The sequence below is a fragment of the Python bivittatus genome, unplaced genomic scaffold (genome assembly GCF_059951505.1).
Source record: "Python bivittatus isolate LINGU-HERP-01145 unplaced genomic scaffold, Pbiv_v1 ctg000610_np1212, whole genome shotgun sequence".
Classification (NCBI taxonomy): Eukaryota; Metazoa; Chordata; class Lepidosauria; order Squamata; family Pythonidae; genus Python; species Python bivittatus.
Genome location: NW_028277088.1, coordinates 42,934,606 through 42,957,422, shown reverse-complemented (window position 1 = coordinate 42,957,422; position 22,817 = coordinate 42,934,606). Strand labels below are relative to the sequence as shown.

Genomic DNA, 22,817 nt, shown 5'->3' with positions numbered 1-22,817 from the left:
ATCCTAGTTTAGATAGGCTAGCCCTTTATTAGAAGACCTATTAGAGGTTGATCCTCCACTAGTATGAGATCTGTATTTCAGGACTGGGCAAACCTTTGGAAGAGACCTGCAAGCACAAGGCTAGGAGTTTCAACCCCACCCCCCCACCCCCAAATTTTGAAGTGGAATTTTTGAGCTGTTCTTCAGTTTCTAAAACTAAGTTAAATATATTTTAGAGCTTACTCAAGTTTTCATGTATTCTCCATTATGAAACATTGGGGTGCTCTGCTGCCAATGAAGCAGTTGTGATGAATTAGGTTTCTGGGGGTGCCAAAAAGTAAAGGTGGCCTTAGATTGCTGATCCCTGCTGGATTGGAAGAGCTGCCCAGCCATGTCCAGTGTAGAGACAGCCATAAGAAAAGACTATGATGGCCTTGGAATAGTCAATCAGTTAAAACCTGGAAAGTAGCTGGAACGGGAATATAGAGAATGTGATCCTTCACTGCCCGTCCCATAAACTTTCAGATCCCATTCTGCCCTTTGCTAACTGGAACAGTAATGACTATGTCCCACTTTCTATCAACATTTTCAGAGCCAAGGTCATCAATTCTAGCTTATATGCTGACCTCTACTGAGCAGTCCAATCCAAATTTTGAGAGTTTTGCTCTAAGTACCCTGTTGTACACCTGACTCTCTGTTGAGATTGGAATTGGGGCCAATCAGTTTGGAGACCTACATGAGACTTTGCCTGCTGAAATATTCAATTCAATTACATGTTTGTGGTAGCACCCTGATATCTTTGATTGTGAAGGACAATTTCATGTCCTCATGGAAGAGAGGGATTGTTGCACATTTAAAATATTATGGATGATCAGCTCATTATTTGATTCTGCTTGGCCCTGGGAGGACCTAGATGGAACTGAAACACTGGGCCCTTGGCATAGATATCTGGCATAATTTAACCAGAACGCCACTTTGTATGCAGCTGTTACACTTTGAAGACTGCCTCAAACCAAAAGCAAGGTTCTCACAGGGTCTTCATTAACAAGATTTATTGAGCTGAGACTGATAGAGTTATTTAGGAATCTCAGCAACTGATTATTGTTCATATAGAAGTAATTTATCCCCTGAAATATCTTAGAGTGGAGACATACTTCATTTCTCCTTAATGAGTTAATGAAGTGGGGAAGAGGCAGACTGTTTTGCAGATAATGGAAAACCGTGCAGCTGCCTGTTTACCAAACTGTCTCTCAAATTTTTACCAGCCTGTGAACCAACCCCTACACCAACAGGCTTGTATGGGAGACTGCTTTCTGATGCAAAATATTTAGCAAATATCCTTTACCTAACCCACAGGAGAACTTCTATCCTCGCCTTCTACAATGTGCTACCATCTAACAGAAGAAGATTTTGTAGTGTTCCTGTGCAAGAACAACTTTGCCCTAGTTCACTGGAGGAAATAGAAATATTTTCACACATTATCCTCTTGTCGTGCCTCTTCTACACAGCATGGCAAACTGAATTAATAATGCCTCTCTTAATCCATAGCCAATTTATTAGAGGATAAGATTTTTGCCTCTTCTAAACTGACAGATTATCAGATATCTTCAGGAGGTTCACTAAATTCATTGCACTTGCTATAGTTGTTAGATGTGTAACTGTCTAGGAATTTTGATAATTTGCTTGTCTTTTTAAGTTGATTTGCCCTTTTATGTATATTGTATTTATTACTCTTTGGGTGTTTTAATCTGAACACCCTGTTTCTTTTCTTTTTTTTTCTTTTGTTTGTTTTTTTTATTGTAAAGTCAAATACATAAATAAGCTTGTGATGGAATGAACTGTGACATATTCATTTCATCTGAGAGTTCAATGAATTTGGTATATGTATCTCTTCAGTATATATGAAAAATTCCTAAATGTGTTATCTGCATTAAGAGGTGTTATTAAGATTTTCTCTAGCAACACTTTGTATTCAGGTTGGATTGACCACTTCCCATCTACAGAAGGTGAAAACGTCTAGCTGGTCTTAGCTAATCTTCCAAAAATCTAAGCATGGACAGATGGTTAGTACTTGGTTAAAAAATCAAAGTAAAAAATCAGGACTATGGCTTTAGGTGGAAGACCTCCTGAAAACACCAGGGCTATGAGCTCAGCAGAACATTTTTAAAAAATCTAGAAGGTTGTGGCAACTCATATTCATAAAGTAGCCAAGAAAACTAAAGGTTGTGTCTATGTAATCAATTTGAGAGTGCCCAAACTTTTAAAAATGTCATTCCAAGTGGGGAGGAAGTCACCATTGTTATTTATTCATAAAATGATGGCTACTATTTTCATTTGTCTTGCCATTTTGAAAAGTCAGGCATAGATGAATAGAAGAATTCTACATTATCTGAAAGAGATAATTTATCTATCTATCTATCTGTCTGTCTGTCTATCTATACACACACATACATACATTATACACACATACATACATACAGTGGTGCTTGAAAGTTTGTGAACCCTTTTGAATATTCAATATTTCTGCATAAATATGACCTAAAATGTGTTCTGTTTTCCACAGAAGTCCTAAAGCTAGATAAAGAGAACCCAGTTAAATGAGTCAAAAACAAACTTGTTCATTTATTTATTGAGGAAAATGATCCAAAGCTACATATTTGTTTGTGGCAAAAGTATGTGAAAGTATTTGCTTTCAGTAACTGATGTGCCCTCCTTGGGCAGCAATAACTGCAATTAAACATTTCTGATAACTGTTGATCATAGGCTTGGATGAATTTTAGCCCATTCCTCCTTACAGAACAGCTTCAACTCAGGGATCTTGATGGGCTTCCTCACATGAACTGCCCGCTTCAGGTCCTTCCACAACATTTCAATAGGATAATGGTCAGAACTTTGACCTGGCCATTCCAAAACATTAATTTTCTTCTGCTTTAATCATTCTTTGGTTGTACAACTTGTATGTTTTGGGTTATTGTCTTGCTGCATGATTCACTTTCTCTTGAGCTTCAGTTCATGGACAGCTACCCTGACATTTTCCTGTAGAATATGCTGATACAATTCAGAATTCATAGTTCCATCAATGATGGCAAGCTGTCCTGGTCCTGAGGCAGCAAAGCAGGCCCAAACCATGATACTGCCACCACCATGTTTCACAGGTAGGATAAGGTTCTTATGCTGGAATGCAGTGTCCTCTAACCTATGAGACTACCTGGAGAAGAATCAGTTGAAGTAGGAACAGACGTTGATTGACAGATTAAGCAAGAATTGGCTTTTCCCCTTTTTAGTAGGCAAGCGAGAGAGGCTCAGTAGTGGAGTCTAAGGGCCTGGCAATAAAGAAATACCATGTTTTCAATTTCAGGATTTCTTCAGCAAATCTGATCCCTTTCTGGAAATCTTCCGAATGAATGATGATGCAACCCAACAGCTTGTTCACAGGACAGAGGTAAGCTGAGAAATATCACACACACACACACACACACACACACACACACATACTTAAATAAAATCTTTATTTGCAAACTCACAATTTCTATGAGAAGGTACCTTTCTGCCTGTGCCCCCCCCCCACCTTTTAAATTATTACAGCCACTGAATGATGCCATTCTTATTTGTGGTGCTACAGCAGAGATTTAGAGCCTTCAAAAATGCTATATGATAAATAATATTCTATCCTGTTCCCAGGATGTAACTGAAGAGGGGTGGCCATGCTAAATTAAAGAAAAGCCTGGTTGTGAGCTAGGGAAGCAGCAGGATATATTTCAGTTCCATTCTTTGTCACTGTCACAATCCCAACCCAGCTCCTCCTCTTCACGCTGGACTCCTTGACCCCTGATGCAGTTCTGAACCATCAGATCCTCACACTTGCTATTTGCATGGGTGGGGAACTTCTCTTGAAGCAAATGGAAGCTAATTTGCTAATTGATGTCCTCATGCTAATTGATGCCGGGCTCTTGATCTAGATCATGACCACAGTGAGGAGCAATGTATTTGACCTCTAAAATGCCGATCCTGTTCAGTCCTTCTGGTTGCAAAAGGTATATTGTGTACTCAGAAGGAAACCATATGTACAACACGATGTGTATTCTGGTGCTGATTTCTTTAAATAAGAGGAAATGTTTTTTAAAAATATTTATTTTTATTATATGTAAAATGATAGACCCCCACAAAACATATACCTTCTATGTACTAATGAAAATTATTCTTGCATATGCACATCATTTTATACAATTAAATTATTAACAGTTTAGACAATTTACTTAACCATAGGAAAAAAAAGATAGAAATTAAACCTAGAAATAAGTACATACAACCCAAAGTACTTAGTAATCTTGTAAACGAGACTAGGCTGTCAAAATGTTTGCTCAAATACAGAAAGAGCAGTGGGTTCTTCAGATTTTTAAAAGCACATGCAATTGTACAAAGGCTGCTTTTGACTGGAGTGGGAAGCTGTGGTGTTGCACTGTGCCATTCTTCTGCATGAATAGCATAATGAGCAAGTACTTTGATGCTCAAGGAGTAAATAATAGATCACTTAAATACTCTCTGGAAAAGTTCACAAATGGTGCAAGTGTTATGGAAAATTGAGTTATATTTGGATTGCATGCATACTTTGGATAGTACAAGCAACACATTGCAATTGATGCATTTTTTTTCCTCATTTTTCTGCTAACATGACCCTTTGAATGAAAATCAAGGAATTACAAAATAGCTAATAAAGTGTAATCATTCTTTGTGTCAACTTCTGCCTGTCCATTGATAAGATCATAGCACAGCGTACTGTGATCCTAGTATTACTTCCATGCTAGTGTAATGTAATGTTGCCAGCAGTGCTGTGGAATCATTATTTCTAGCACCTGATGAAGGGCATTTATTGTAGTAAAATCTTCTCTCCAAAAACTTACCTGGTATTTAAGAGGAAAAGTAGCTGCTTAGGTCTAAACAGAAAGAGAACTATTGGTACAGTGATCAGTTCTGGATGTCCTCACTCTGATTTGCAAAACCAAAAATGCAAACTGGGGAGACATATATGTTACAAGATGGCTTTGTGTAACAAAAATTGAGCCATTCTATTCCCATTTCTAATCTTCCACTCAAAGACAGTATATGGCTACTGAGCATGCCGTCTTCTCATTATGATGTTGTGGGGACTCCTTTTCTTAGGGGTTTCTCCATAAATATAGTTTGTATTCCAAGCTAACTAATATGTCCTCTTTGTTCCCCCATCTGGCCCAAGAGGGAAAAGGTGTCTGTGCTTATAGACAGCTCCCATCTTAAAACATTTGTTTGCCAAGTACTGTTGGTTCTGTGACTTCTTTCAACTATTACTTCGCTTTCTCTGTTTTCCCCATCCTGGCAGTTCTGATGTTAATAACATAGTACTGTGGCCAATTCTCATTGGACACATCCTGGAATATTCCAGCAGTGTTTGAATGGGAGAAATCATATGACAGACAGAGGACGTGTTGGAAATTCCCATATTTATTCTAAGCTTCCTTAAATGCCAACAGAGGGAATGAGAGAATTTCATGGAAACAAATCAGGATGAACTTCTAAAATCATGTAGTCCTGCCCTGCTGACACAGAAAACCCATTGGTGGAACATTTCCTAATAGATAGTCATCCAGGCTGCTTGAAAATTTGTAACAAGAAGAGACTAAGACAGTCTTTTCCATCAGAATGTTTGTTCTAACATTTAATCTAAGTTCTTTTCCTTGTGTTTAGAATTCATATTGTAATTTGAATTCTCTGGAGTAACATCAGTGTGGAATCCTCCCATACATTTTTAGATAATTATCATAATAACTATTAACTGTATCTTTCCCAGGCTAAACATACCCATCTCATGAACTGCATGCGACTCCTCAACCCCATTTTTATGGCTCTTAGGAATGTGCTGCTAAAATATAGTGGCAAAATAATAATTTTGGATTGTTTAAATCTTAGGGGGAGGAGAGAAGAGGGTTGATGAAATAAATCCTAAAATAGAGGCGTTGAGCTTTCAGTAGACAAGGCGCCTATGTTGAGTAAAAACAAAACACTGACTTCTCCCAAAGCCTCAGTAACTGAAAATTTCAACTTCAGGCTCTCCATGATATAAATGCATTTCTGCCATGCCTTCTGTGGCCAATGGAAGTTTAAAAAAAAATGTGTCTGTGACCCCAAAAAAGTTGTTCACCCCTGCTTTATAGAGATATATTTCCAAGTTTCCCACATCTTTTTTAGTGTTCTTCATTTTATCAGTGTCTTTCTTACAATAGGGTGTGCCCAATGTGGTTTTAGTCATCCAAGTGTTATCAGTGGGACATAAGAATGAAGCCAGAGTTCAGTAATATAAGGAAGCACCAACAGGAAGGGGGTAAATTTCTCCCTATTACTACTAAATACACTCCTGGAGTGAATCTCTTTTCTCTGCTCTTGATGCTTCATATTTTTAAATCTCTCTTTTCAGTGGTTCAGGGTCCCTGTTTTCTCATTCTGTGTTCTTGGTTTTTGTCTCACCCAAAGCAAAGGAAATTAGTTAAAAAGATTCCCACTGACTCTAATGGGCTTTGGAAAGGAGCCTAATGGCAAAAAAGGTCCTGCAAGAAACCTCAGATGTCAAAGCCGTTGCTTAACAACTATGCTCTGTATTGATTAAATCAATTGACTTTGCCAAGTACATAGCCATCAAAAAGTATATCAAAAAGTGTAACAAAATATGCCATGCTTAATTATTCCTAAAGCTCTATTATCCTTGCCAATTAAAAAAATATATTTATAATAAAGCACCATTTCTAAATCATTATTATTGCTTTGCATTTTAGTTTGAAATAAGCTTATAACTCTTTTCCTTTAATTTCCAGGTGGTGATGAATAACTTAAACCCAGCTTGGAAGGCATTTAAGGTGTCTGTAAATTCCCTTTGCAGTGGAGACCAAGATCGCAGACTGAAGGTTTGTGATCTCTGAACTATGAAATAAATAGTTTTGCATTTTAAAAAAAACTCCTCTTTAAAAAGAATTGAAGTTAAAGACAGGTATTGTTTTTAAAGAAAGCTTTATTTTTTACATAAAGTCATACCATCTTACATATTTATTTATCCTCAGCCAGTTTGAATTAAACTTTTCACAGCTTTATATTCTCTTAATAATGCTGAATAATATTGTGAAGGTCTCTCGAAGTAACACCACTTAAGCCAACAGAACTGAAATATATCAAACTAAATTAAGAAATCTAAATATAACAGTCAGATTTGCAAATAGGCTGCTCAAATGCTAATACATCTAAAACATAAGATCATGGAAACATAATACAAATTAAGGCTCAGTTCCAAAATCCTATTTCAATGAGTGACTTTGGTCTTTAAATATGTGAAATCTACAGATTCAAATTAACTATTTGGCATATACCGATTTGTTACCAGTTTCAATATCTCATTTACTGGTGTGAAATATATTCCAGAATGTGCAACCATGGATTATGTTAGTATTATGTTTCAAGTTCAAAATCTTGCATACCTTTATTTAGGGCAGATGGTAAACCCATGCATTAAATATGTACATGATATTTCAGTGCACTGAAGTAAGACTATAGCATGAGTAAGCATATTTTTAATGTCCATTAGCTGCAGAGGGCAATATGATAAATCAAAATGGGAAGGAACACTTCATGCACTAGGATGGGGCCAGGATTTTTCATGTATCCCAGGACGTTTGGAGGAAGCCTATGCGTGCTGGGGGAGGGGGGCTTTGATTATTTAAGTGTGTTAAGCCTATTTTAGGGTTTGTGTGTGTGCATACCTTTGAGTCAGCCTTGACTCCTGGTGGCAACATGGCCACGTCCCTGCAGATTTGCATGCTTCTCACTAGAAGATGGTAGGAAATCACCTTGCCAGTCTTGGCAAGTACAGAGATCCCAGTGCCAGAAAAGGAAGTTTGGGTCCTTCCTGGACTAAAGGAGGAAGATTACAAAGCTGCCTATGGTTTCTTTCTCACAGTTCATTCCTCCCATCCTTGAGTTAGCAAAAAAGTATGTTGACCTATCTTCCATGCGATCAAAATTCCCATAAGCCTGCCATAAATAGCCAAGACAAAGTGGCAATAGAGTTGCATTGCCCAGGATAGGGGAAGAGGCATGCCTCCATGCAGAATCTGCATTAAATGGATGTCTTTTGAAGTATGTGAACAGTGGGAGAGAAGAAGGGATACAAAACAAGTACAAACTGCTCTTGTTTCACAGGTAATATAGTCTTCCTTTCAAGATATAGAACTACTTGGTGTTACGTTAATTAAAAAAAAACAGAAAAAGAACAGTTGTGCAGACTATTCTGCAACTCTGCAGGCAACAACAAACGTACTGGACTCTGGTTAATATTGCTCCAAAAGGAATAGGTTAGGTGAGCTGCCTGTACAGTTTTTGTCTTCTGTATTATTTCTGGGTTTTGAGGAAAAGTTAGTGGATGTTCTAAGCCCAAGGCCTACTTGAGCTGCTGGGTCATGCCTTGCCCGGTAGTTCTGCCCTTTCTTTAGGCCTCTACAAATATGATATGATGAGGGCTCCTGTTCAGCACAACATGAGAAAACTCAACGTCTGTCAAGACTCTGAAGAGAGAGGAAGTGTCTTTCATAATTCATTGAGCTTTAGAGCAGGCAGATGCTACTCATGCTGATTTGGCCTACTCTAAAGCTCAGCGTGACAACAAATGAAACCCTTCCTTCAGAAGGGATCTGTCATAATAAAGTAATGGGGTGTGGAAGAAGCAGAGCGACTTGCACTGCTTCAGCCGGCTCCAGAGGTCAGCATGCTATTAATTCATTAATCAGGTATGTTTTTATATGGCTTTCCAAGGAATCCTTTCAAAGCAGGGCACAAAATAAAAATATTGAAAGTCAGCATTGAAATAACAATGAATTCAAAACAGCTAATTTAGAAAAATATGTTTTAAAAAGGTGGGTAGAGAGGAGAGTTTTAAATCCCCATGCATCTAAAACATTCACGCATCAGGGAAATGCCACTATGACAATTGATATCACCTGCCATTCTGTTCTCTTCCACCCTATTTTTCTGATAAGTCAAATTTGCATATTGGGGGGGCTATTTTTTAATTTCATTTGAGATTTATATCTCTCTTTTCCTCCATGAATGAAAAGTGACACACATAGCTCTTTTTCTTCCAATTTTTACCGACAACTACAGTTCAATGCGGTGAGGTAGGTTGCACCAGGAATTGATGACTGGCCTGAAGTCACCCAATGAACTTCTATGATGTCTCCTCCTCCGTATCCAGCACCTTAAACACCATACTATATTGGCTCTTTATTTCTCCTAATAGACACATTTGCTCTGCATGTTTTCCTCATATGCACATTTTGCAAACAATTTCTTTTAATACAAAGCATTATGTATATTCACAGATGTACACACAATTTTATGGACACTTTTTCCAAGTGTGTGCATTTTTGTATATGTGTTTTGTTTGGAAAACTTCAGTATATAACCTGGGAAACACTGTACAGTATTTACGATAATTGTATTTTGATCAACATATTGGTTCAGGAAAGCAATGCTTACATTAAAATGTGTGGCTAAATAATTTCTCACCCACACATACATGGGTGGATCACTTCCATTCTTGCCATAGCTAAATGAGCTGTTTACAACCCATGTCAGACTGTTAGCTCTTTTAAATGGCTCTTTCCTTTTTGCTCAGTATATATTTATAAAGAAAAGCAATTCTAAATGTTAAGAGGCCTCTTTGTGGATATTTCCTTCTGGCAATGGTGCTTATCCAAATTTGTGTACATTCAGGGATCTATGTCAGGTCCATTGTGTCATAAAAACATAATTCATACACACATTTACTGTAGTCAATTAATACACATCTGAAACACTTTGAAGATTAAAGGTCCATGTAAGTGATCCTTAATCACTTTAGTTTCTCAGGAGTTAGTTATCAAAGATATAAAATAACTGAAAAGCAACTCTCTACTCTGAATCTCCAAGGACTTTTCTGTTTTTAAGAAATGGCAGCCCGAAGGTGAAGGATAGCAATGAAGAACAACGATCTGTGGCAGAACTAAGGCTTTTGGAGACAACACAACTTTACTGTCTATGCTTGGATGATTCTTGCAGGGCTGACAGGATCCCCTTTCAACCTGACAAGATCCTTTTCCCACAGCTCCACTATATTTTAGAAACGCAACAGTAACAGCCTCCTGTCATGATGGAGAGACTGTGAAATGCAAGCACCAAGCGCTGGAAGTAAACAAAATGATTGACACCTCATACTCCATGCCTGCAGACCTTTTAGAAGTCAGCAGGGTTTCCCAATGTTATTTCTAAAGCTGGACAGAAAAGCAAGACAAATGGCTTTTCAAAAGCAAGCATGGTGTGGCAGGGTTGCCTCTTTTAAAACAAAACAGAATAGGCTTCATTTTTCACCCTGGGCAATATTTTAAGGCAGTGTTGCTGGCTGGGGAATTCTGGAAGTTGAAGTCCACTCATCTTAAAGTGGCCAAGTTTGGACAACACTGTTTTAAGGAGACGCAATTAGCAGCTCTGTCTAATTAACCACTTTTGAAAGAGTAACCAAAGCTCAGGTAACATTGTATTTACTCAATAGGATGATACATTTTCTCATGCCCAAATAATTATCTGGGATGGGTGTCTGTGTGCGTGAGCATCATTTGCTCACCAATTACTGTAGAGACCCGGTGAAAACAAAGAAATGGGACATGATGCCTTTGAAGATTGACCTGCAGTTTATGTTTTGGAGGGGCTGCTGTAATTTCTAAATAGACCTTTTCTCTTTTTTCTTTGCTACCCTCTTTGGTTACCTTTTCCCTCCACATCATCTTTATCCAGTTGGGTCCCCTCACCCCACTTCTCTTTCCTTCTCTTCTCCTCTCCCTCGTGTCATCTTTTTTGGTATTTCTTTTATAAGGAAGGAAGGGAATGTGGTGCAGAAGTGTGGGCGTGGATGTGACAGAGCAGATGGGGATCAATTCAGTTTGTCAGTGGGGTAGATAGCTTATTTTACAGGGACTTTTTCCCCCAACCTCTCTGAGACCTTTTTTGGGTTGTTAGCTTTTGGCAGGTACAGTGGAACCTCGGTTTACCAACGTAATTCGTTCTGTGACTCTGGTCGCACCCCGAATTGGTCGCAACCCGAAGGAAATTTCCCCATAAGGTTCAATGTAATTACCGTTAATCCATTCTGGCGTGGAGGACAGGGAGGCGGCTATTGCTTGGAGGGAGAGTCCCCCTCCCTACGACCACATGTCAGGGGCGGAAAAATGGCCGCGGACCATGTGTCAGGGGCGGAAAAATGGCCACGGACCATGTGTCAGGGGTGGAAAAATGGCCGCAGACCGTGTCACGGGAGGGAAAATGGCTGCGTATCCTGTTCATACCCCGAGGCGGAGTTCGCAAACCAAGGTAAATTTTTGCGGCTGGAGCTGGTCGTAACCCGAAAAGTTCGTCAACAGAGGCGTTTGTAACCTGAGGTACCACTGTATATATGTGTTGTGCATATATTTTGTTGGGGTGGGAAGATGGCTGATATTTGTTTCAGCTGAAGTTAACAACTATAAGTTAACAAGCTGGAGAAGCTTGTGCAGGATGTTTGTCTTAGTAGACATTCTGTCTACTCTTCCTCATGGGATGATCACCTTACATTTCAGATAAAACGAATGTGTGTGTTTGTTTACAGTATTCAGTTAACTGATATGCCCTCTATTTTAGCAGCTTCTAAACCTGCTAGATGAATGGATGAACTTTGTCTCAGTTCAGTTTGTAATGGCTTCTTTCTCCTGCCCCGTCCCCCACCTATATAAGGTCTCCACTTTCATTTTAATGGAAGGACTATTATTTTTCTAAAGAACACAGCACTGAATCAGCCAATGCTCAGAATCAGCATGCTTTGTAAGAGAGGGAAAAGGTCTGTTCTGAACCTTGACTTGGTGAACGTATATCCCAGAAAAAGGGAACCCTAGCCACTTTCATAGAGGTGCCAAAAATGCCAGTGTGGAGTTGAAATCAACTTAATTCAAAGGAGGTTTTACTTTTTATATAAAGTGAATCAGTTCAGATATAATGGGAATCCAAAATTTCCTGGGAAATGAGCAAAGTGCTATATGTCTTGGGCTCACATATCTCCCAGCATCCTGACATTGTCCTCAGGATAGGGGAGGAAAAATACCATAGGGGATTTTTAAAAAATTAATATTAAACTACTTTCCCATAATATTTGAACTTAGAGGATAGTGGTTTACTATAGCAAGAGAGGGAAAACCAAATTAAGTGCATTTTCAGACTCTGGCTTGAGTGCAGCCTTGTAATGAAACCATGATTTTCTATTATGTCTCAATGAAGCTGTATGAAGGATTTTTTAATTAATCATAATTATTATGATTGTCAAGAACTTATCTAATCTGCATACAACTATTGCATGTCAACATTATTGATTATTCTCAATAACCACTCTCTAGTGAAGGTCACTTCTATAGGATCTTTTCCTTTGCAGAGGAAAGGAGAAAATCTTTAGAAGGGAGAAAGAAAGGGCACGTGCTGTGTTTGTTTGAAATAGGAACATTTTAATTAAGCTGTAAATATGAAGGCATATGATTTTTTTAAGTTTAAGAACGTATATTCTTAAAGTACACTAAAGTACATTTTTACTGTCATTTCTAGTCCTTGTTTGTTCTACTGGTGAATAAGGATGCCCACTAGTAGTTCAGATCAGTTATTAGTCATAAAAGTTTGGAACAAGAGAACTGTTCTTTTGAAATTAATGGAGCTTGGAATCTATGAAAGGTGTTTTGAAACATGTTTCATTCCTTCCTTTTGATTTCCTAAAAGCCAATGAGGTTTAATAGAGTCTCTCCCTTTTCATCCCATGCTGTGTGCAAGGTCTTCATCTTCATCAGTGTTTCTTCTTTGAAACAGGAAGATACCATCTTTAAACAGAAATAATAATGCTAGCTTCTGTTAAAAAGATTTATTTTAAGTCCATGTAAGCCTGTTCTTTTCTGTCGTTCAAAAGGAAATTGAAAACCCTTTGTCCAGTTTTCTTTCAGTTTGGTTTATGACAATCTTTCCAAGTCCAGTTGTGATTTAAAATGTCTTGGGATGTCTGTTGGGACAGATCTATAGATCTATGCAGGCATTTTATCCTGACACTCTGACATCTATCTCAATTTCAGCACACATGACACACACTCCAACCTGAGCACCGTTTTTCCTAAGATGATGGCTTCTCCCCACTCCCTTTGCCTGCTTGCTTTTATCATAGACTTAGATGTGGGGAGCAATTACTGTTCCAAAATGCATTTCAAACTTTTTGTATCTGAACTTCCTGATAGGAAGGAACACAATCAGGAAAGGGGGGGGGGGACCTCAGGAATTGGCATGAGAACAAAAAGAGATAAAGAATTATGTAAAAGAACACTTTTCTCCCTCAGCAGGTTCCCAATTGCAGCTTCTACAGGCACCTCATACAGATGCCTTTTTGTATACAAAGACACTCCAGCTGAATTGTATTGAGCATTCCGTCGCAGTATAAATTTATATATATCAGTCATGGTATGACTGGCACATGTAGTATTTAAATGGGTGTTGCTTTATTTTTGTAATGCTCAAGAAATTGCATATTAAGCAGCAAATTGTTGATATCAGGTGCCACCTTTAACTAAGCCTTTGATTTCAAACCTGCAATTATTAAAAGCATAATTATCCTCACTTGAACAACTTAGGTACCAGGTAAAGAATGTAAGAGTAGCAGTTAACTATCTAAATAGGCTGACCTACTTCTTCCTAGTATAATTAGGGACTAAAACTTAAATATTGGAGACTGAAAGCCAGACCCTATACTTTCTCTCTTGAAGCAGGCTCTTTTCCTTTTTTAATTCCTTTAAAATAATTAATACCAAGAAAGCTATTTATAAAATACAGGTGCTAGGTCATGCTTCTTTATTTCAAATGCAGTGATTTGTCTGCCTCTGTCTAACTTTAAAAGCTTCCCACATATAGTTGTGTACAATATTTGATTCTATACCACCAAACTAATTTTGTTCATATTATCAGTGGCAGAAGTATGCTATGCTTATAATCAATCATAACTGTGTAACAGTTTGTGGCATATTTTTATAGAGATATCCCAGGCAGTCACATCAATTGCTTCAATTTTCAGTTAGTATTTTTCTGAAGATGAAATTAACTTCAAGAGCAGTGAAGGGCCAAGAAGTCATATGTCCGTTTAAACTTTACTTTCATTAAGCACTTACTATTTGCTGTCAAGCATGTTTTAAAAGGCTTTTAATCCACTTGAATAGCTAGAGGATCTACCTGCTTTCTACCGCAGAAAAAGATGAAAGATTGAGTGAAATGTCATGCTGTAAAATATTGAACAGGAACGTTTTCCATTTTACATAATGTTTATTTAAGCAATTTCAAGTTAGAAGCCTTCAAATTGACAGGAGAGGCAAGATGGCATATCCATAGGGCTAGATTAGCAGGGAAAGATGCATATGTATTATTTACTATTAGTTCTTTTAAAAGACAAAAACTCTGGGATTCAGCTGTCTTCCTTTGGCTGCATGGGAAAAATCAGTATGCAGTAGCCTGCAGTCTGTTTCAAACTATCCTTGATTTGGAATTAGTAGGCAAGGATTAGAAAACGAAGAATCGTTACATCTAGAATTTCAGTGTTTGCAGAATCTGATACAAACTCACTAGACCCTTGTCTCTGTGGTTTGTAACCTATCAAATGCCGTGCTTGAAATGCAATGGCACAGTTTTCAGCAGTTGACCCCTTTTGGTAGCCATCAGAACCTCTGAATGGCTGAAATCGGTTTCCAGTCATTTTGAGGTATGAAATGCATGAAAATTAGGTGCTTAGTGTGACGGCCTTTTACCCTGTTGCATCCTTACACCACCATCTGCAAAACTGGGTATTCAGAACATGCTGGGAAGGTCAGTTTTTAACTGATTGCTATATCTGGTGATGATTTTACCTTACTAGTTCATCAAGAGCCAAAGGCCCCTATGCCTAGATAGTTTTCTGTGGCCAATAGCTCTCTTGGGCAAACAGTAGGTGAAATTCTAATTGTCCAAATAGTGTACAGAATATGATGTAAATTTTGATGACTGCAGTTGAACTTACTTCTGGAGTCATAGATATGACTGGATTGTGCCTACTGTGTTTTCTTTTAAATTTCCAGTTCATGCTGAACTAGGTGAAAATAAATGTAATGTCCAACAAATGAGAAGCTGAGAAAAAGCAAAGCTAAAGCATTCATCCCTAGATTGAGGGGGTGGGGGATCTCACAAGATTTTGGTGGCAAAAGGAAAGCAGGCATGACCAAATCATTTGCTCTTTAAGACAATAGACCTGCAGCTAGCCAGGAGCAAGAAAGAAAAGGATTCCATTAAGGAGCTGGGATGTGAGCCCCAGCAGATACCTAGTTATACTGGCCACAAGTATGAAACCTGATGGCAAATTCTATTAATGCAAATCTTACCATTCATTGTTCTTATGGTACTTCATGGTCAGAGAGAGAAGTGATGAATAGTTAATCATATATATACTCATGACTTAAACCCTCTGCATTTTACTTGGACAAATCCTTGCCATCTTGGTCTATTTTCAAGCAGTTTTAAACAGGTTCTGACAATGATCCTTTTACAGGCCAGGCCTCTAAGCTACTTTTCCTCCCAACGTACCATTAACCTCCCTGTTCCTTGGTTCTGTTTACTATTAAATTTATCTTCCACATGTCTGTTATCAATGGTTTTGTCAAAATCACCTTTTTGGCTGAATTTCTTTTATCTGCTATGACAGTTAATATGGGGAAGAAGTTCCTAGGAAGAGTTAAATTAAAATCCATGGCTGCACAGATCTTTTAGAAAAGATTACATACCAATTAAATGATAGTGACAGTTCTGCTTCTTAGAAATCTGGGAACCAATATAACTCAGGGAACTATGATGATGCATAATGCTCTGTTGGATAGCATGATGGCACTGGATTTGGAAGACTACCCATCCAGACCTGGATTCAAGTCTTTGTGCAGCCATTCTGCTCTCAGTGTATAAATCCTGTTCTGTGTTGTGCAGTTCCCATGTTTGCTGAGCTAATAACAGGAAATAATTCTCCTAAATTCTTTTCTTTTAGTTCTCCTTCAATTTAGTGAAAGAGAAGATCCTTTTAGAAATTAATTCAAAGGAGAAGAACCCTTCAGAGAAATTATGATATATAGGAAGTGATAGTTTTGCACTTGGGATAGTTGTGGGGGTGACCGAACGGAATATATAAATGTCCTATCTTTCATAATGCAATCCTCTCTCAAGTGGTCTGTAGCCTTTCTGTCTTCCCAGACTTCAAATTAAACCAAAAGGAAGATCTCATGAAGGAATTCCTCTCATGGATCATTTTTAGTAGTGGTGCTCATTGCCAAGGAAGATTGTCACTTTTGAAAAATTGCTGGAGCAGGTATTCTTCTGTTGGAAAAATCATCCAGCTAAATTCTCTGCCCACAAATCTCATGAAGAATTTTGAAAGCTTGATTAAGCATTTTTTCCAAAGAGAAGTTGTAACCATAAGAGAACAAAAACTCAGAAAAATTCAGTTGAATGTAAGAAGCTCAGTCCAATATGAAGCACTTCTACTGAGCAACTGTATCTATGTATCAGTATCATGCTCTGATAAGAAACAGGAGAAAATGAGCCAGGAAGAAAGAGAAAGCAAAGTTGGGCAAATTGCAACTGTAGAGTCTCTTGCAAACCTTCTGTATGTAGTCAATCTAAATCTTTGTCAAGAGCAATCTGTCCCTTCACCAGAAGCCTGATGTGTGCAAAGAGAGAGGCTCATACATTGTGCTAACCTATCATGTAATTCGGTCTGAATTTAGTGTATTAGGACAGCCTAGCCAATGGTAGTTTATTCAGTAAACTATGAATAAGGAAAGCACCACATACTATGATGTGTGATCCCAGTGTGTTTGAGAGAGAAGCAATAGCCCTACCCTTCTTTGGCTTTTGCTCACCCATCCAAGCGGCTTCAATCATAACCACTGCCAACATATGAACTCTCGGCTTATCTCCTAAAGGATTGTGAGCCTTGAGAGGTGGAAAAAAATTCTCCCACCCCTAGAAAGAGGTTGCAGCATTGCTCTGCACTTATATTTTTTTGCTACTTTTGCTACAGAAGAGAGAGAATTCAGAAATCGTCAGCTCACCTAGAATTCTATAGGACTGGCTGGGAATTTGGAGATTTTCTTGGAATTCTGAGAATGGTCATTCCAGTCCATCCAGAGAACATAAAATTAGATAAGTAATTGAAGATTTGAGTCCTGCCTCCTCAATGAGAATTCACTCTAATGAAGCTAAATTCCATTTGGAAGTTGCTGTATTACTGGTAGCAGTGCTGGCAGCCTACTCTATCAGTCTGTCTCATCTGATTTGCCTATTGAGGTCTCAAAGAGTGGACAAAGGTGATTGAGGAATCTTGGGCAATTCACAATTTAGTCTGTGGAGTATTTGTGCTTTCAGTCAGTGGCTTTGAAGTATTATTCTCTATATTAGGCAGTGGTTCAGAATCCTTTACCAGCTCATCCCTAGATGGCTATTCAGATGTCTTCATGATACCTGACTCCATGTTCCAGGTCAGGATCTGGCTCACTATGTTGGATGAGGCAATTCCCCATTCAGAATTTAGTGTTTGGGTTACCAGGTGGCTACTGAATACAAAGAGTCATAGACAATATACCAAAAAAAAAAAAAAAATTGATTTTCAGAGATAAACCACTGGTAACCTGAGCAAGAAAGAAGATATTAAAGAGAAAATAATTATTGTCAAAACTGAAGAGACAATTTGGCAGCCTTACCATTTGAGTGAGAGAAGATCTGAAAGCAGTGTTTGCAAATGTGGCAATCATACATATGTTGCTTTTGTTATGTTGTAGAAACAGTGCCTTGTTTTGCAGAAAGCAATACAACAAAATACTGATTCATAGGGCCAGATTCTCATCTGATGTAAGTAGTGCTGTATGATTTTTATCTGACACAAACAGACTACCAGAAAGGTATAACAACAATGGCCTTACATCCCTTTAAGACTTTTGTTTAACTAGTAGTTTAAAGTGGAATCAAATTGTCTTTTTGTATGTGGGAGATATAAAAAGACTTTGGAAACAGAAATTTTAAAGGCCAATGCCCATCTTTAAGCCATATTTCATTTCCCTTTCCACTGCTCACCTTTCAGCCCAGTAACTGCTAAGCAAAGGATGGTACACAACTGGCTCTGAGATTCACAATATTGTACTGCTGTTTCTGTCTTATAAGGAGTTGCCAACATTAGGAATGGCAGAAGATATCAACTAATCTGCAGTCAGTCTGAATTTATACCTAGGAGATCTCAAAAACAAAGCAGATAAAATCAGGAATGAAAGGCAAAATCAAGGAGGTAAACAGGTATTAATAAATTGAAAGTCCAGAATATAAAAGCAGATAGTACTGCAGAGCTGAAGAACAAGGTTGGAAGAACAGTCCAAAATATCAGGATCCTAAGATATCAAGATAACAAGACAAAAATGGAAGCAGATTAGGATATTGTTTCCAGCAAACAGACTGCATCTTAGCTAGATACTTTTATACTCAAATCTTCTTTGATCACTCCTTTATTCCAGCTGTTTCTCAGATAAGAGACTGTATGTTTTCAATAAGCCTCTTTGCATTTCAATCAACAGAGGTTGCAGTACTGAGCTCCTATATGCAGACAGCAGCATTTTGAGGGATTTGAGAGAATTCCAGGTTCTGCTTTAAATGCAGGCTGAACTGAGCTTGTGCTTACTTCCTTATTAAGAACTGTTGTCCGATCATATAACAATCTCACCTGAGTCATTGCTTACTCCTTTGTAGAGCTGACCAACTAATTCTCAACAACATGGCCCCCAAATGGAAGCATATCAGCCTGAGGAGAAAGATTTATTTAAAAAAATGTAAATGCTATTTACTCCTTCATAAATATTATGTATGTTTAGTTTCATGAAAGGCATAGGTTTTGGTTTGTTTGTCTGGTTAGTGCAGTGTTTCTCAACCTTGGCAACTTTAAGATATGTGGACTTCATTTCCCAGAACTCCTCAGCCAGCCAGTTCACACCTAGTGTGAGACTAGGCTGAAGATGCCATAACTAATGATGAAGCAGGCACATAAGCAGGGAGGATGAAAAGCCAGGAATCTTATTTAAAAGATCCCAAGAAGGAAACAAGTTGTTAAGGAAACAAAAGAAAAAATGTCACCAGACAAAGGAAGTTGGGCCTGAGCACGTGGGAACCCCTCCCCCATCCCAGCTAATCAACAAAGCAAGAACTTTGGGGGATAAAAATGGGTCCTGAAGTTTGCATACTTCTTGAGTTGTCTTTGGATCCAGACTTGGCATCTTTTGTCCCTCTAGCTAATACCTGGCAGCCTAGTTGAGAAGGGAGTGGGTAAGTGCTGATTAGTGTGTATGCGTGCTTGTGAGAAAGATTAAATGTACATTGTGACCAGTAAAGTGTTGCTATTATTTTAAATTCACTACGTCTCAGGGTATTCCAAAGACCCTGTTGTGCTTCAGTGTTTGGCTGGAAGTGATTTGTGTGTGTCCCTAATTATTTCCCAGCTGTTGACCAGGGCTGTGTGTCTTGTCTGCTCTAGCCACACCTATCTAGAAAACCCAGGTAGAAAGCAAGGGGGCTTACAAGTTCTGCATGCCTCAACACACAGTGTGTGAGTGAGTGACCATTAGCCAAACCTGGGAGTGCTTGTAACATTAGTTTGGTTCTAACAAAACAAAGCTTGTAATGTGCCCTACCTAACCAGCTATAGGATAAAGTGAGGGGCACACATTCAGGAACCAGTAGCCTGACATTGTTTTTAAAACTCATCATTCAGACCTGAAGGTTTATAAAGCTAAAGTCTTTGGTTCCTCCCAGACATGTCTTGAGTGGAAAAGATGATAAATCAGAGCTGAGGAGAACCAAGCACTGATCAAAGTGAAAACAAGATCCAACAAAAAAGATCAGTTCATCATGATGAAAAAAATGAGTACAGGAGTTCCAAAAGCAATCCAAAGTCACAGTAAAGCGATCCAGTAACATAAGGGCAACACTAGATATGAATCGCATACAACTGAGAAATTGCAGTTGCTAGTGACACTGAGAAGCCCGTAGGGGCAGATTTAAATGTTGCAATTGAGGTGTTTCCCTGGGGCCCAAATATTGCTTGTTGTTGGAAACTCTGAGTGAGTGCCTCTTTGTGCAAGATCTCAATCTCAATTGCTCTCTGCACTTTACTTCTCACACCTTTATTTGCCAGTGATCTTTAAGTCTTAGACAATCAAGGCAGGAAGAGCCAAGCAATACATCCTTATCCACTATTTATTTTTCTGTAGCACTGCTGAGTTCTCTCTCATCTCTGTTTGCCAGTTGTCAGCCTGATGGTTCTTCTGCCCCCTGATTCAGAACTAACAGAACCTTATCCTCATCTGCAGATTCTTCTGCGATGAGATGACACTGTTGCAATTAGCAGCTGTCAGGCTCTTTATTAGAAATTCTTTCTTATGAGCAGAGCCTTATCCCTGAGGAGCCCTCTTTTGAAAAAAAAAAAAGAAATGAAAATATTTGTATGCATCTATGCTCTGAGGGTTTGATAAGGCTACAGCCTCTAACTCACAATTGTCTTAAGTTACAGAATTTATAACTGATGTTAAATTACAAGAAGGTAAATTCTGGCTATATATGAAAAACCTCCTCAAAATAGAAGTAGTTAAATGGCAGAACCAATTATTTAGGGATGTTGTAGACTCCCTTTTGCTGGATGAGTTCAAACAGAGGCTGGTCAGCTGTCTGAGATACTTTAATCTGGATTCCCACACTGAGTAACATGGTAGATTCAGTGACTAAATAACTCCTTTCAACTCATTGATTCTACAAGCTCCAGTCTTGATTGGTATAAGAGAGAAGCTAAGTTCTCAGGGAAGGGATATCATTTATGTCAATAACCAATAATTGCTCAGTTTCAAGGCCATGAAGTACAGGGCAGAGTCCTCTGAAGCTGGAAGAAGCAGCACCTGATTTAAAGTGCCATGGGTGTGAGACAGAACTGCACCCTGACAGAGGGCAACTGACTTGTTAATGTACCTTTAGTTGAATTCTTATTTAGTCATACCACGTAGAGTATCTGAGAGACTTCTGCGTAATTCAGGCCTAGTAGCCAAGTTGGCTGTTGGTTTATACAAGCATTAATCTATTACCAAGAGCATCTGCAAGAGTCTCAAAATGACAAGATGGTGGCTGCAACAACATGATTGAACCCAGCCTCTTTTTGCATGTGCTGCATGCATGACTCACTTTAAAAAGGGGCAAAGCTTCAATCATGCAGGAACAAGTGCTATCATGAATTTTTTGACCCCATCGCCCCCTTTGCAGACACCCTGTATACCATCCTATTTCAAGAGACTCAGGGCGGTTTACGGTTTGACAAAATAAAGTAAAAATAAGTACAACAGAAATAACTTGAACAAAAACATTTTAAGTCATGGGGAGTTGGAAATTTACAGCCAAGTCCTGGTTTGAAAAGCCTGACAGTGGACCAGTCCCAATCCTGAGCTTCCTACTTCAGCACCTTGGGGCTCAGATGCCTTCTGATTGATAATATTCCAGAAATATTCCAGAAAAAGCATGACTTGTTTCTAGATGTTTGGAACTAAAATACAATCCTTGATAATGTACAGGCTGCCAGGGGCTGATAGGAATAGCTTTATTTTGACCTTCCAATTCAATCTGGAAAAGTTGAAAGTAGAGGCTGGAGTTCAGAGTATGTATCCCTGTTTTCCTAACACACCATAATGGTATGTGGGAAAGACCTTGGGAGATGGAGCGAAGAGATGCTGCCTAAAGAATGGTCTGATAAGAGGGAGCATAGCCCACAGCTGGATAGTGGGAGGGGCAAGAGGTTCAGAAGGGACCCTCCCTAGTTTCTTGGGCTGTAAAGGAGATGGTGGGAGAATTGTACTTTCAGACTTGCAATATTCTGTCAATGTATCTTTACAATAAAGTAGATTTGGCTCATCTGGTCATGTTTCCTGTTTAGTCTACCTAGTAAGGCTGACACACATACATATGTCCCTAAAATGTACCATGGCTATTCCTCAGGCAAGAGGGTTACTTATGGTATACTGGTCAGGGTGAAAATGAATGTTTATTATCAGACGTCAATCTCCGGTGTAATTAGCAATTATAACTAGCAAGCTTACAAGCATCTAAAGCCTGCTCCTAATTATAGCTGTGCAAACAACACTGAGATAATATTGGAGTCTTTTGTCTATGAACTTGGGTACTAAATTATCTGGCTTTTTAAAGTTAGGAGTCCATGCAAATGATTTAAAAAACAGTTTTATCATGTTAACCTTGACATTCTTAAATGTAATTTGACTTTTAATGATCTCCAATTAAAATTCAAACCTCTAATAATCCAAAATTGTCCTTTCTCCTTTGAAGCAACTTTTTGACATTCTAATGAACAACTGATAATGAATAGATCATTAACACAATCATGATTCTTTATTCTTTTTCTTTAATCAGCAAGTGGCAATTTTGTGTTCTTGTTTTTATAAGTGGTAGGATGGGAGAGGGAGGCAAAGACAGTTGTATATCATACAAGGTACCTTCATCAAGGAATAAAGGCTTTGTGATTGAAGCTATTTGGTATGCTTTTCCCCTTCTGTAAAGAGAGAGTAGAAGATACTGTACCAAAATAGACCCTGAAGATGTAACAGGCTCTCTCAACTATTAGTTCTCCAATTTATTGTAGTTGTAGGGCA

At 38.5% G+C, this 22,817-nt stretch overlaps 1 protein-coding gene across 1 annotated transcript in view; it reads left to right on the top strand.

Moving 5' to 3' along the window:
- CPNE4 (copine 4) overlaps positions 1-22,817 on the top strand; it is a 195,043-nt gene that overhangs the window by 130,220 nt on the left and 42,006 nt on the right. Inside the window, exons 6-7 of the mRNA XM_088150532.1 lie at positions 3,338-3,421; positions 6,822-6,911. Of these exons, the coding sequence (XP_088006658.1) occupies positions 3,338-3,421; positions 6,822-6,911 (174 nt within the window). The remainder of the gene's footprint in view (positions 1-3,337; positions 3,422-6,821; positions 6,912-22,817) is intronic.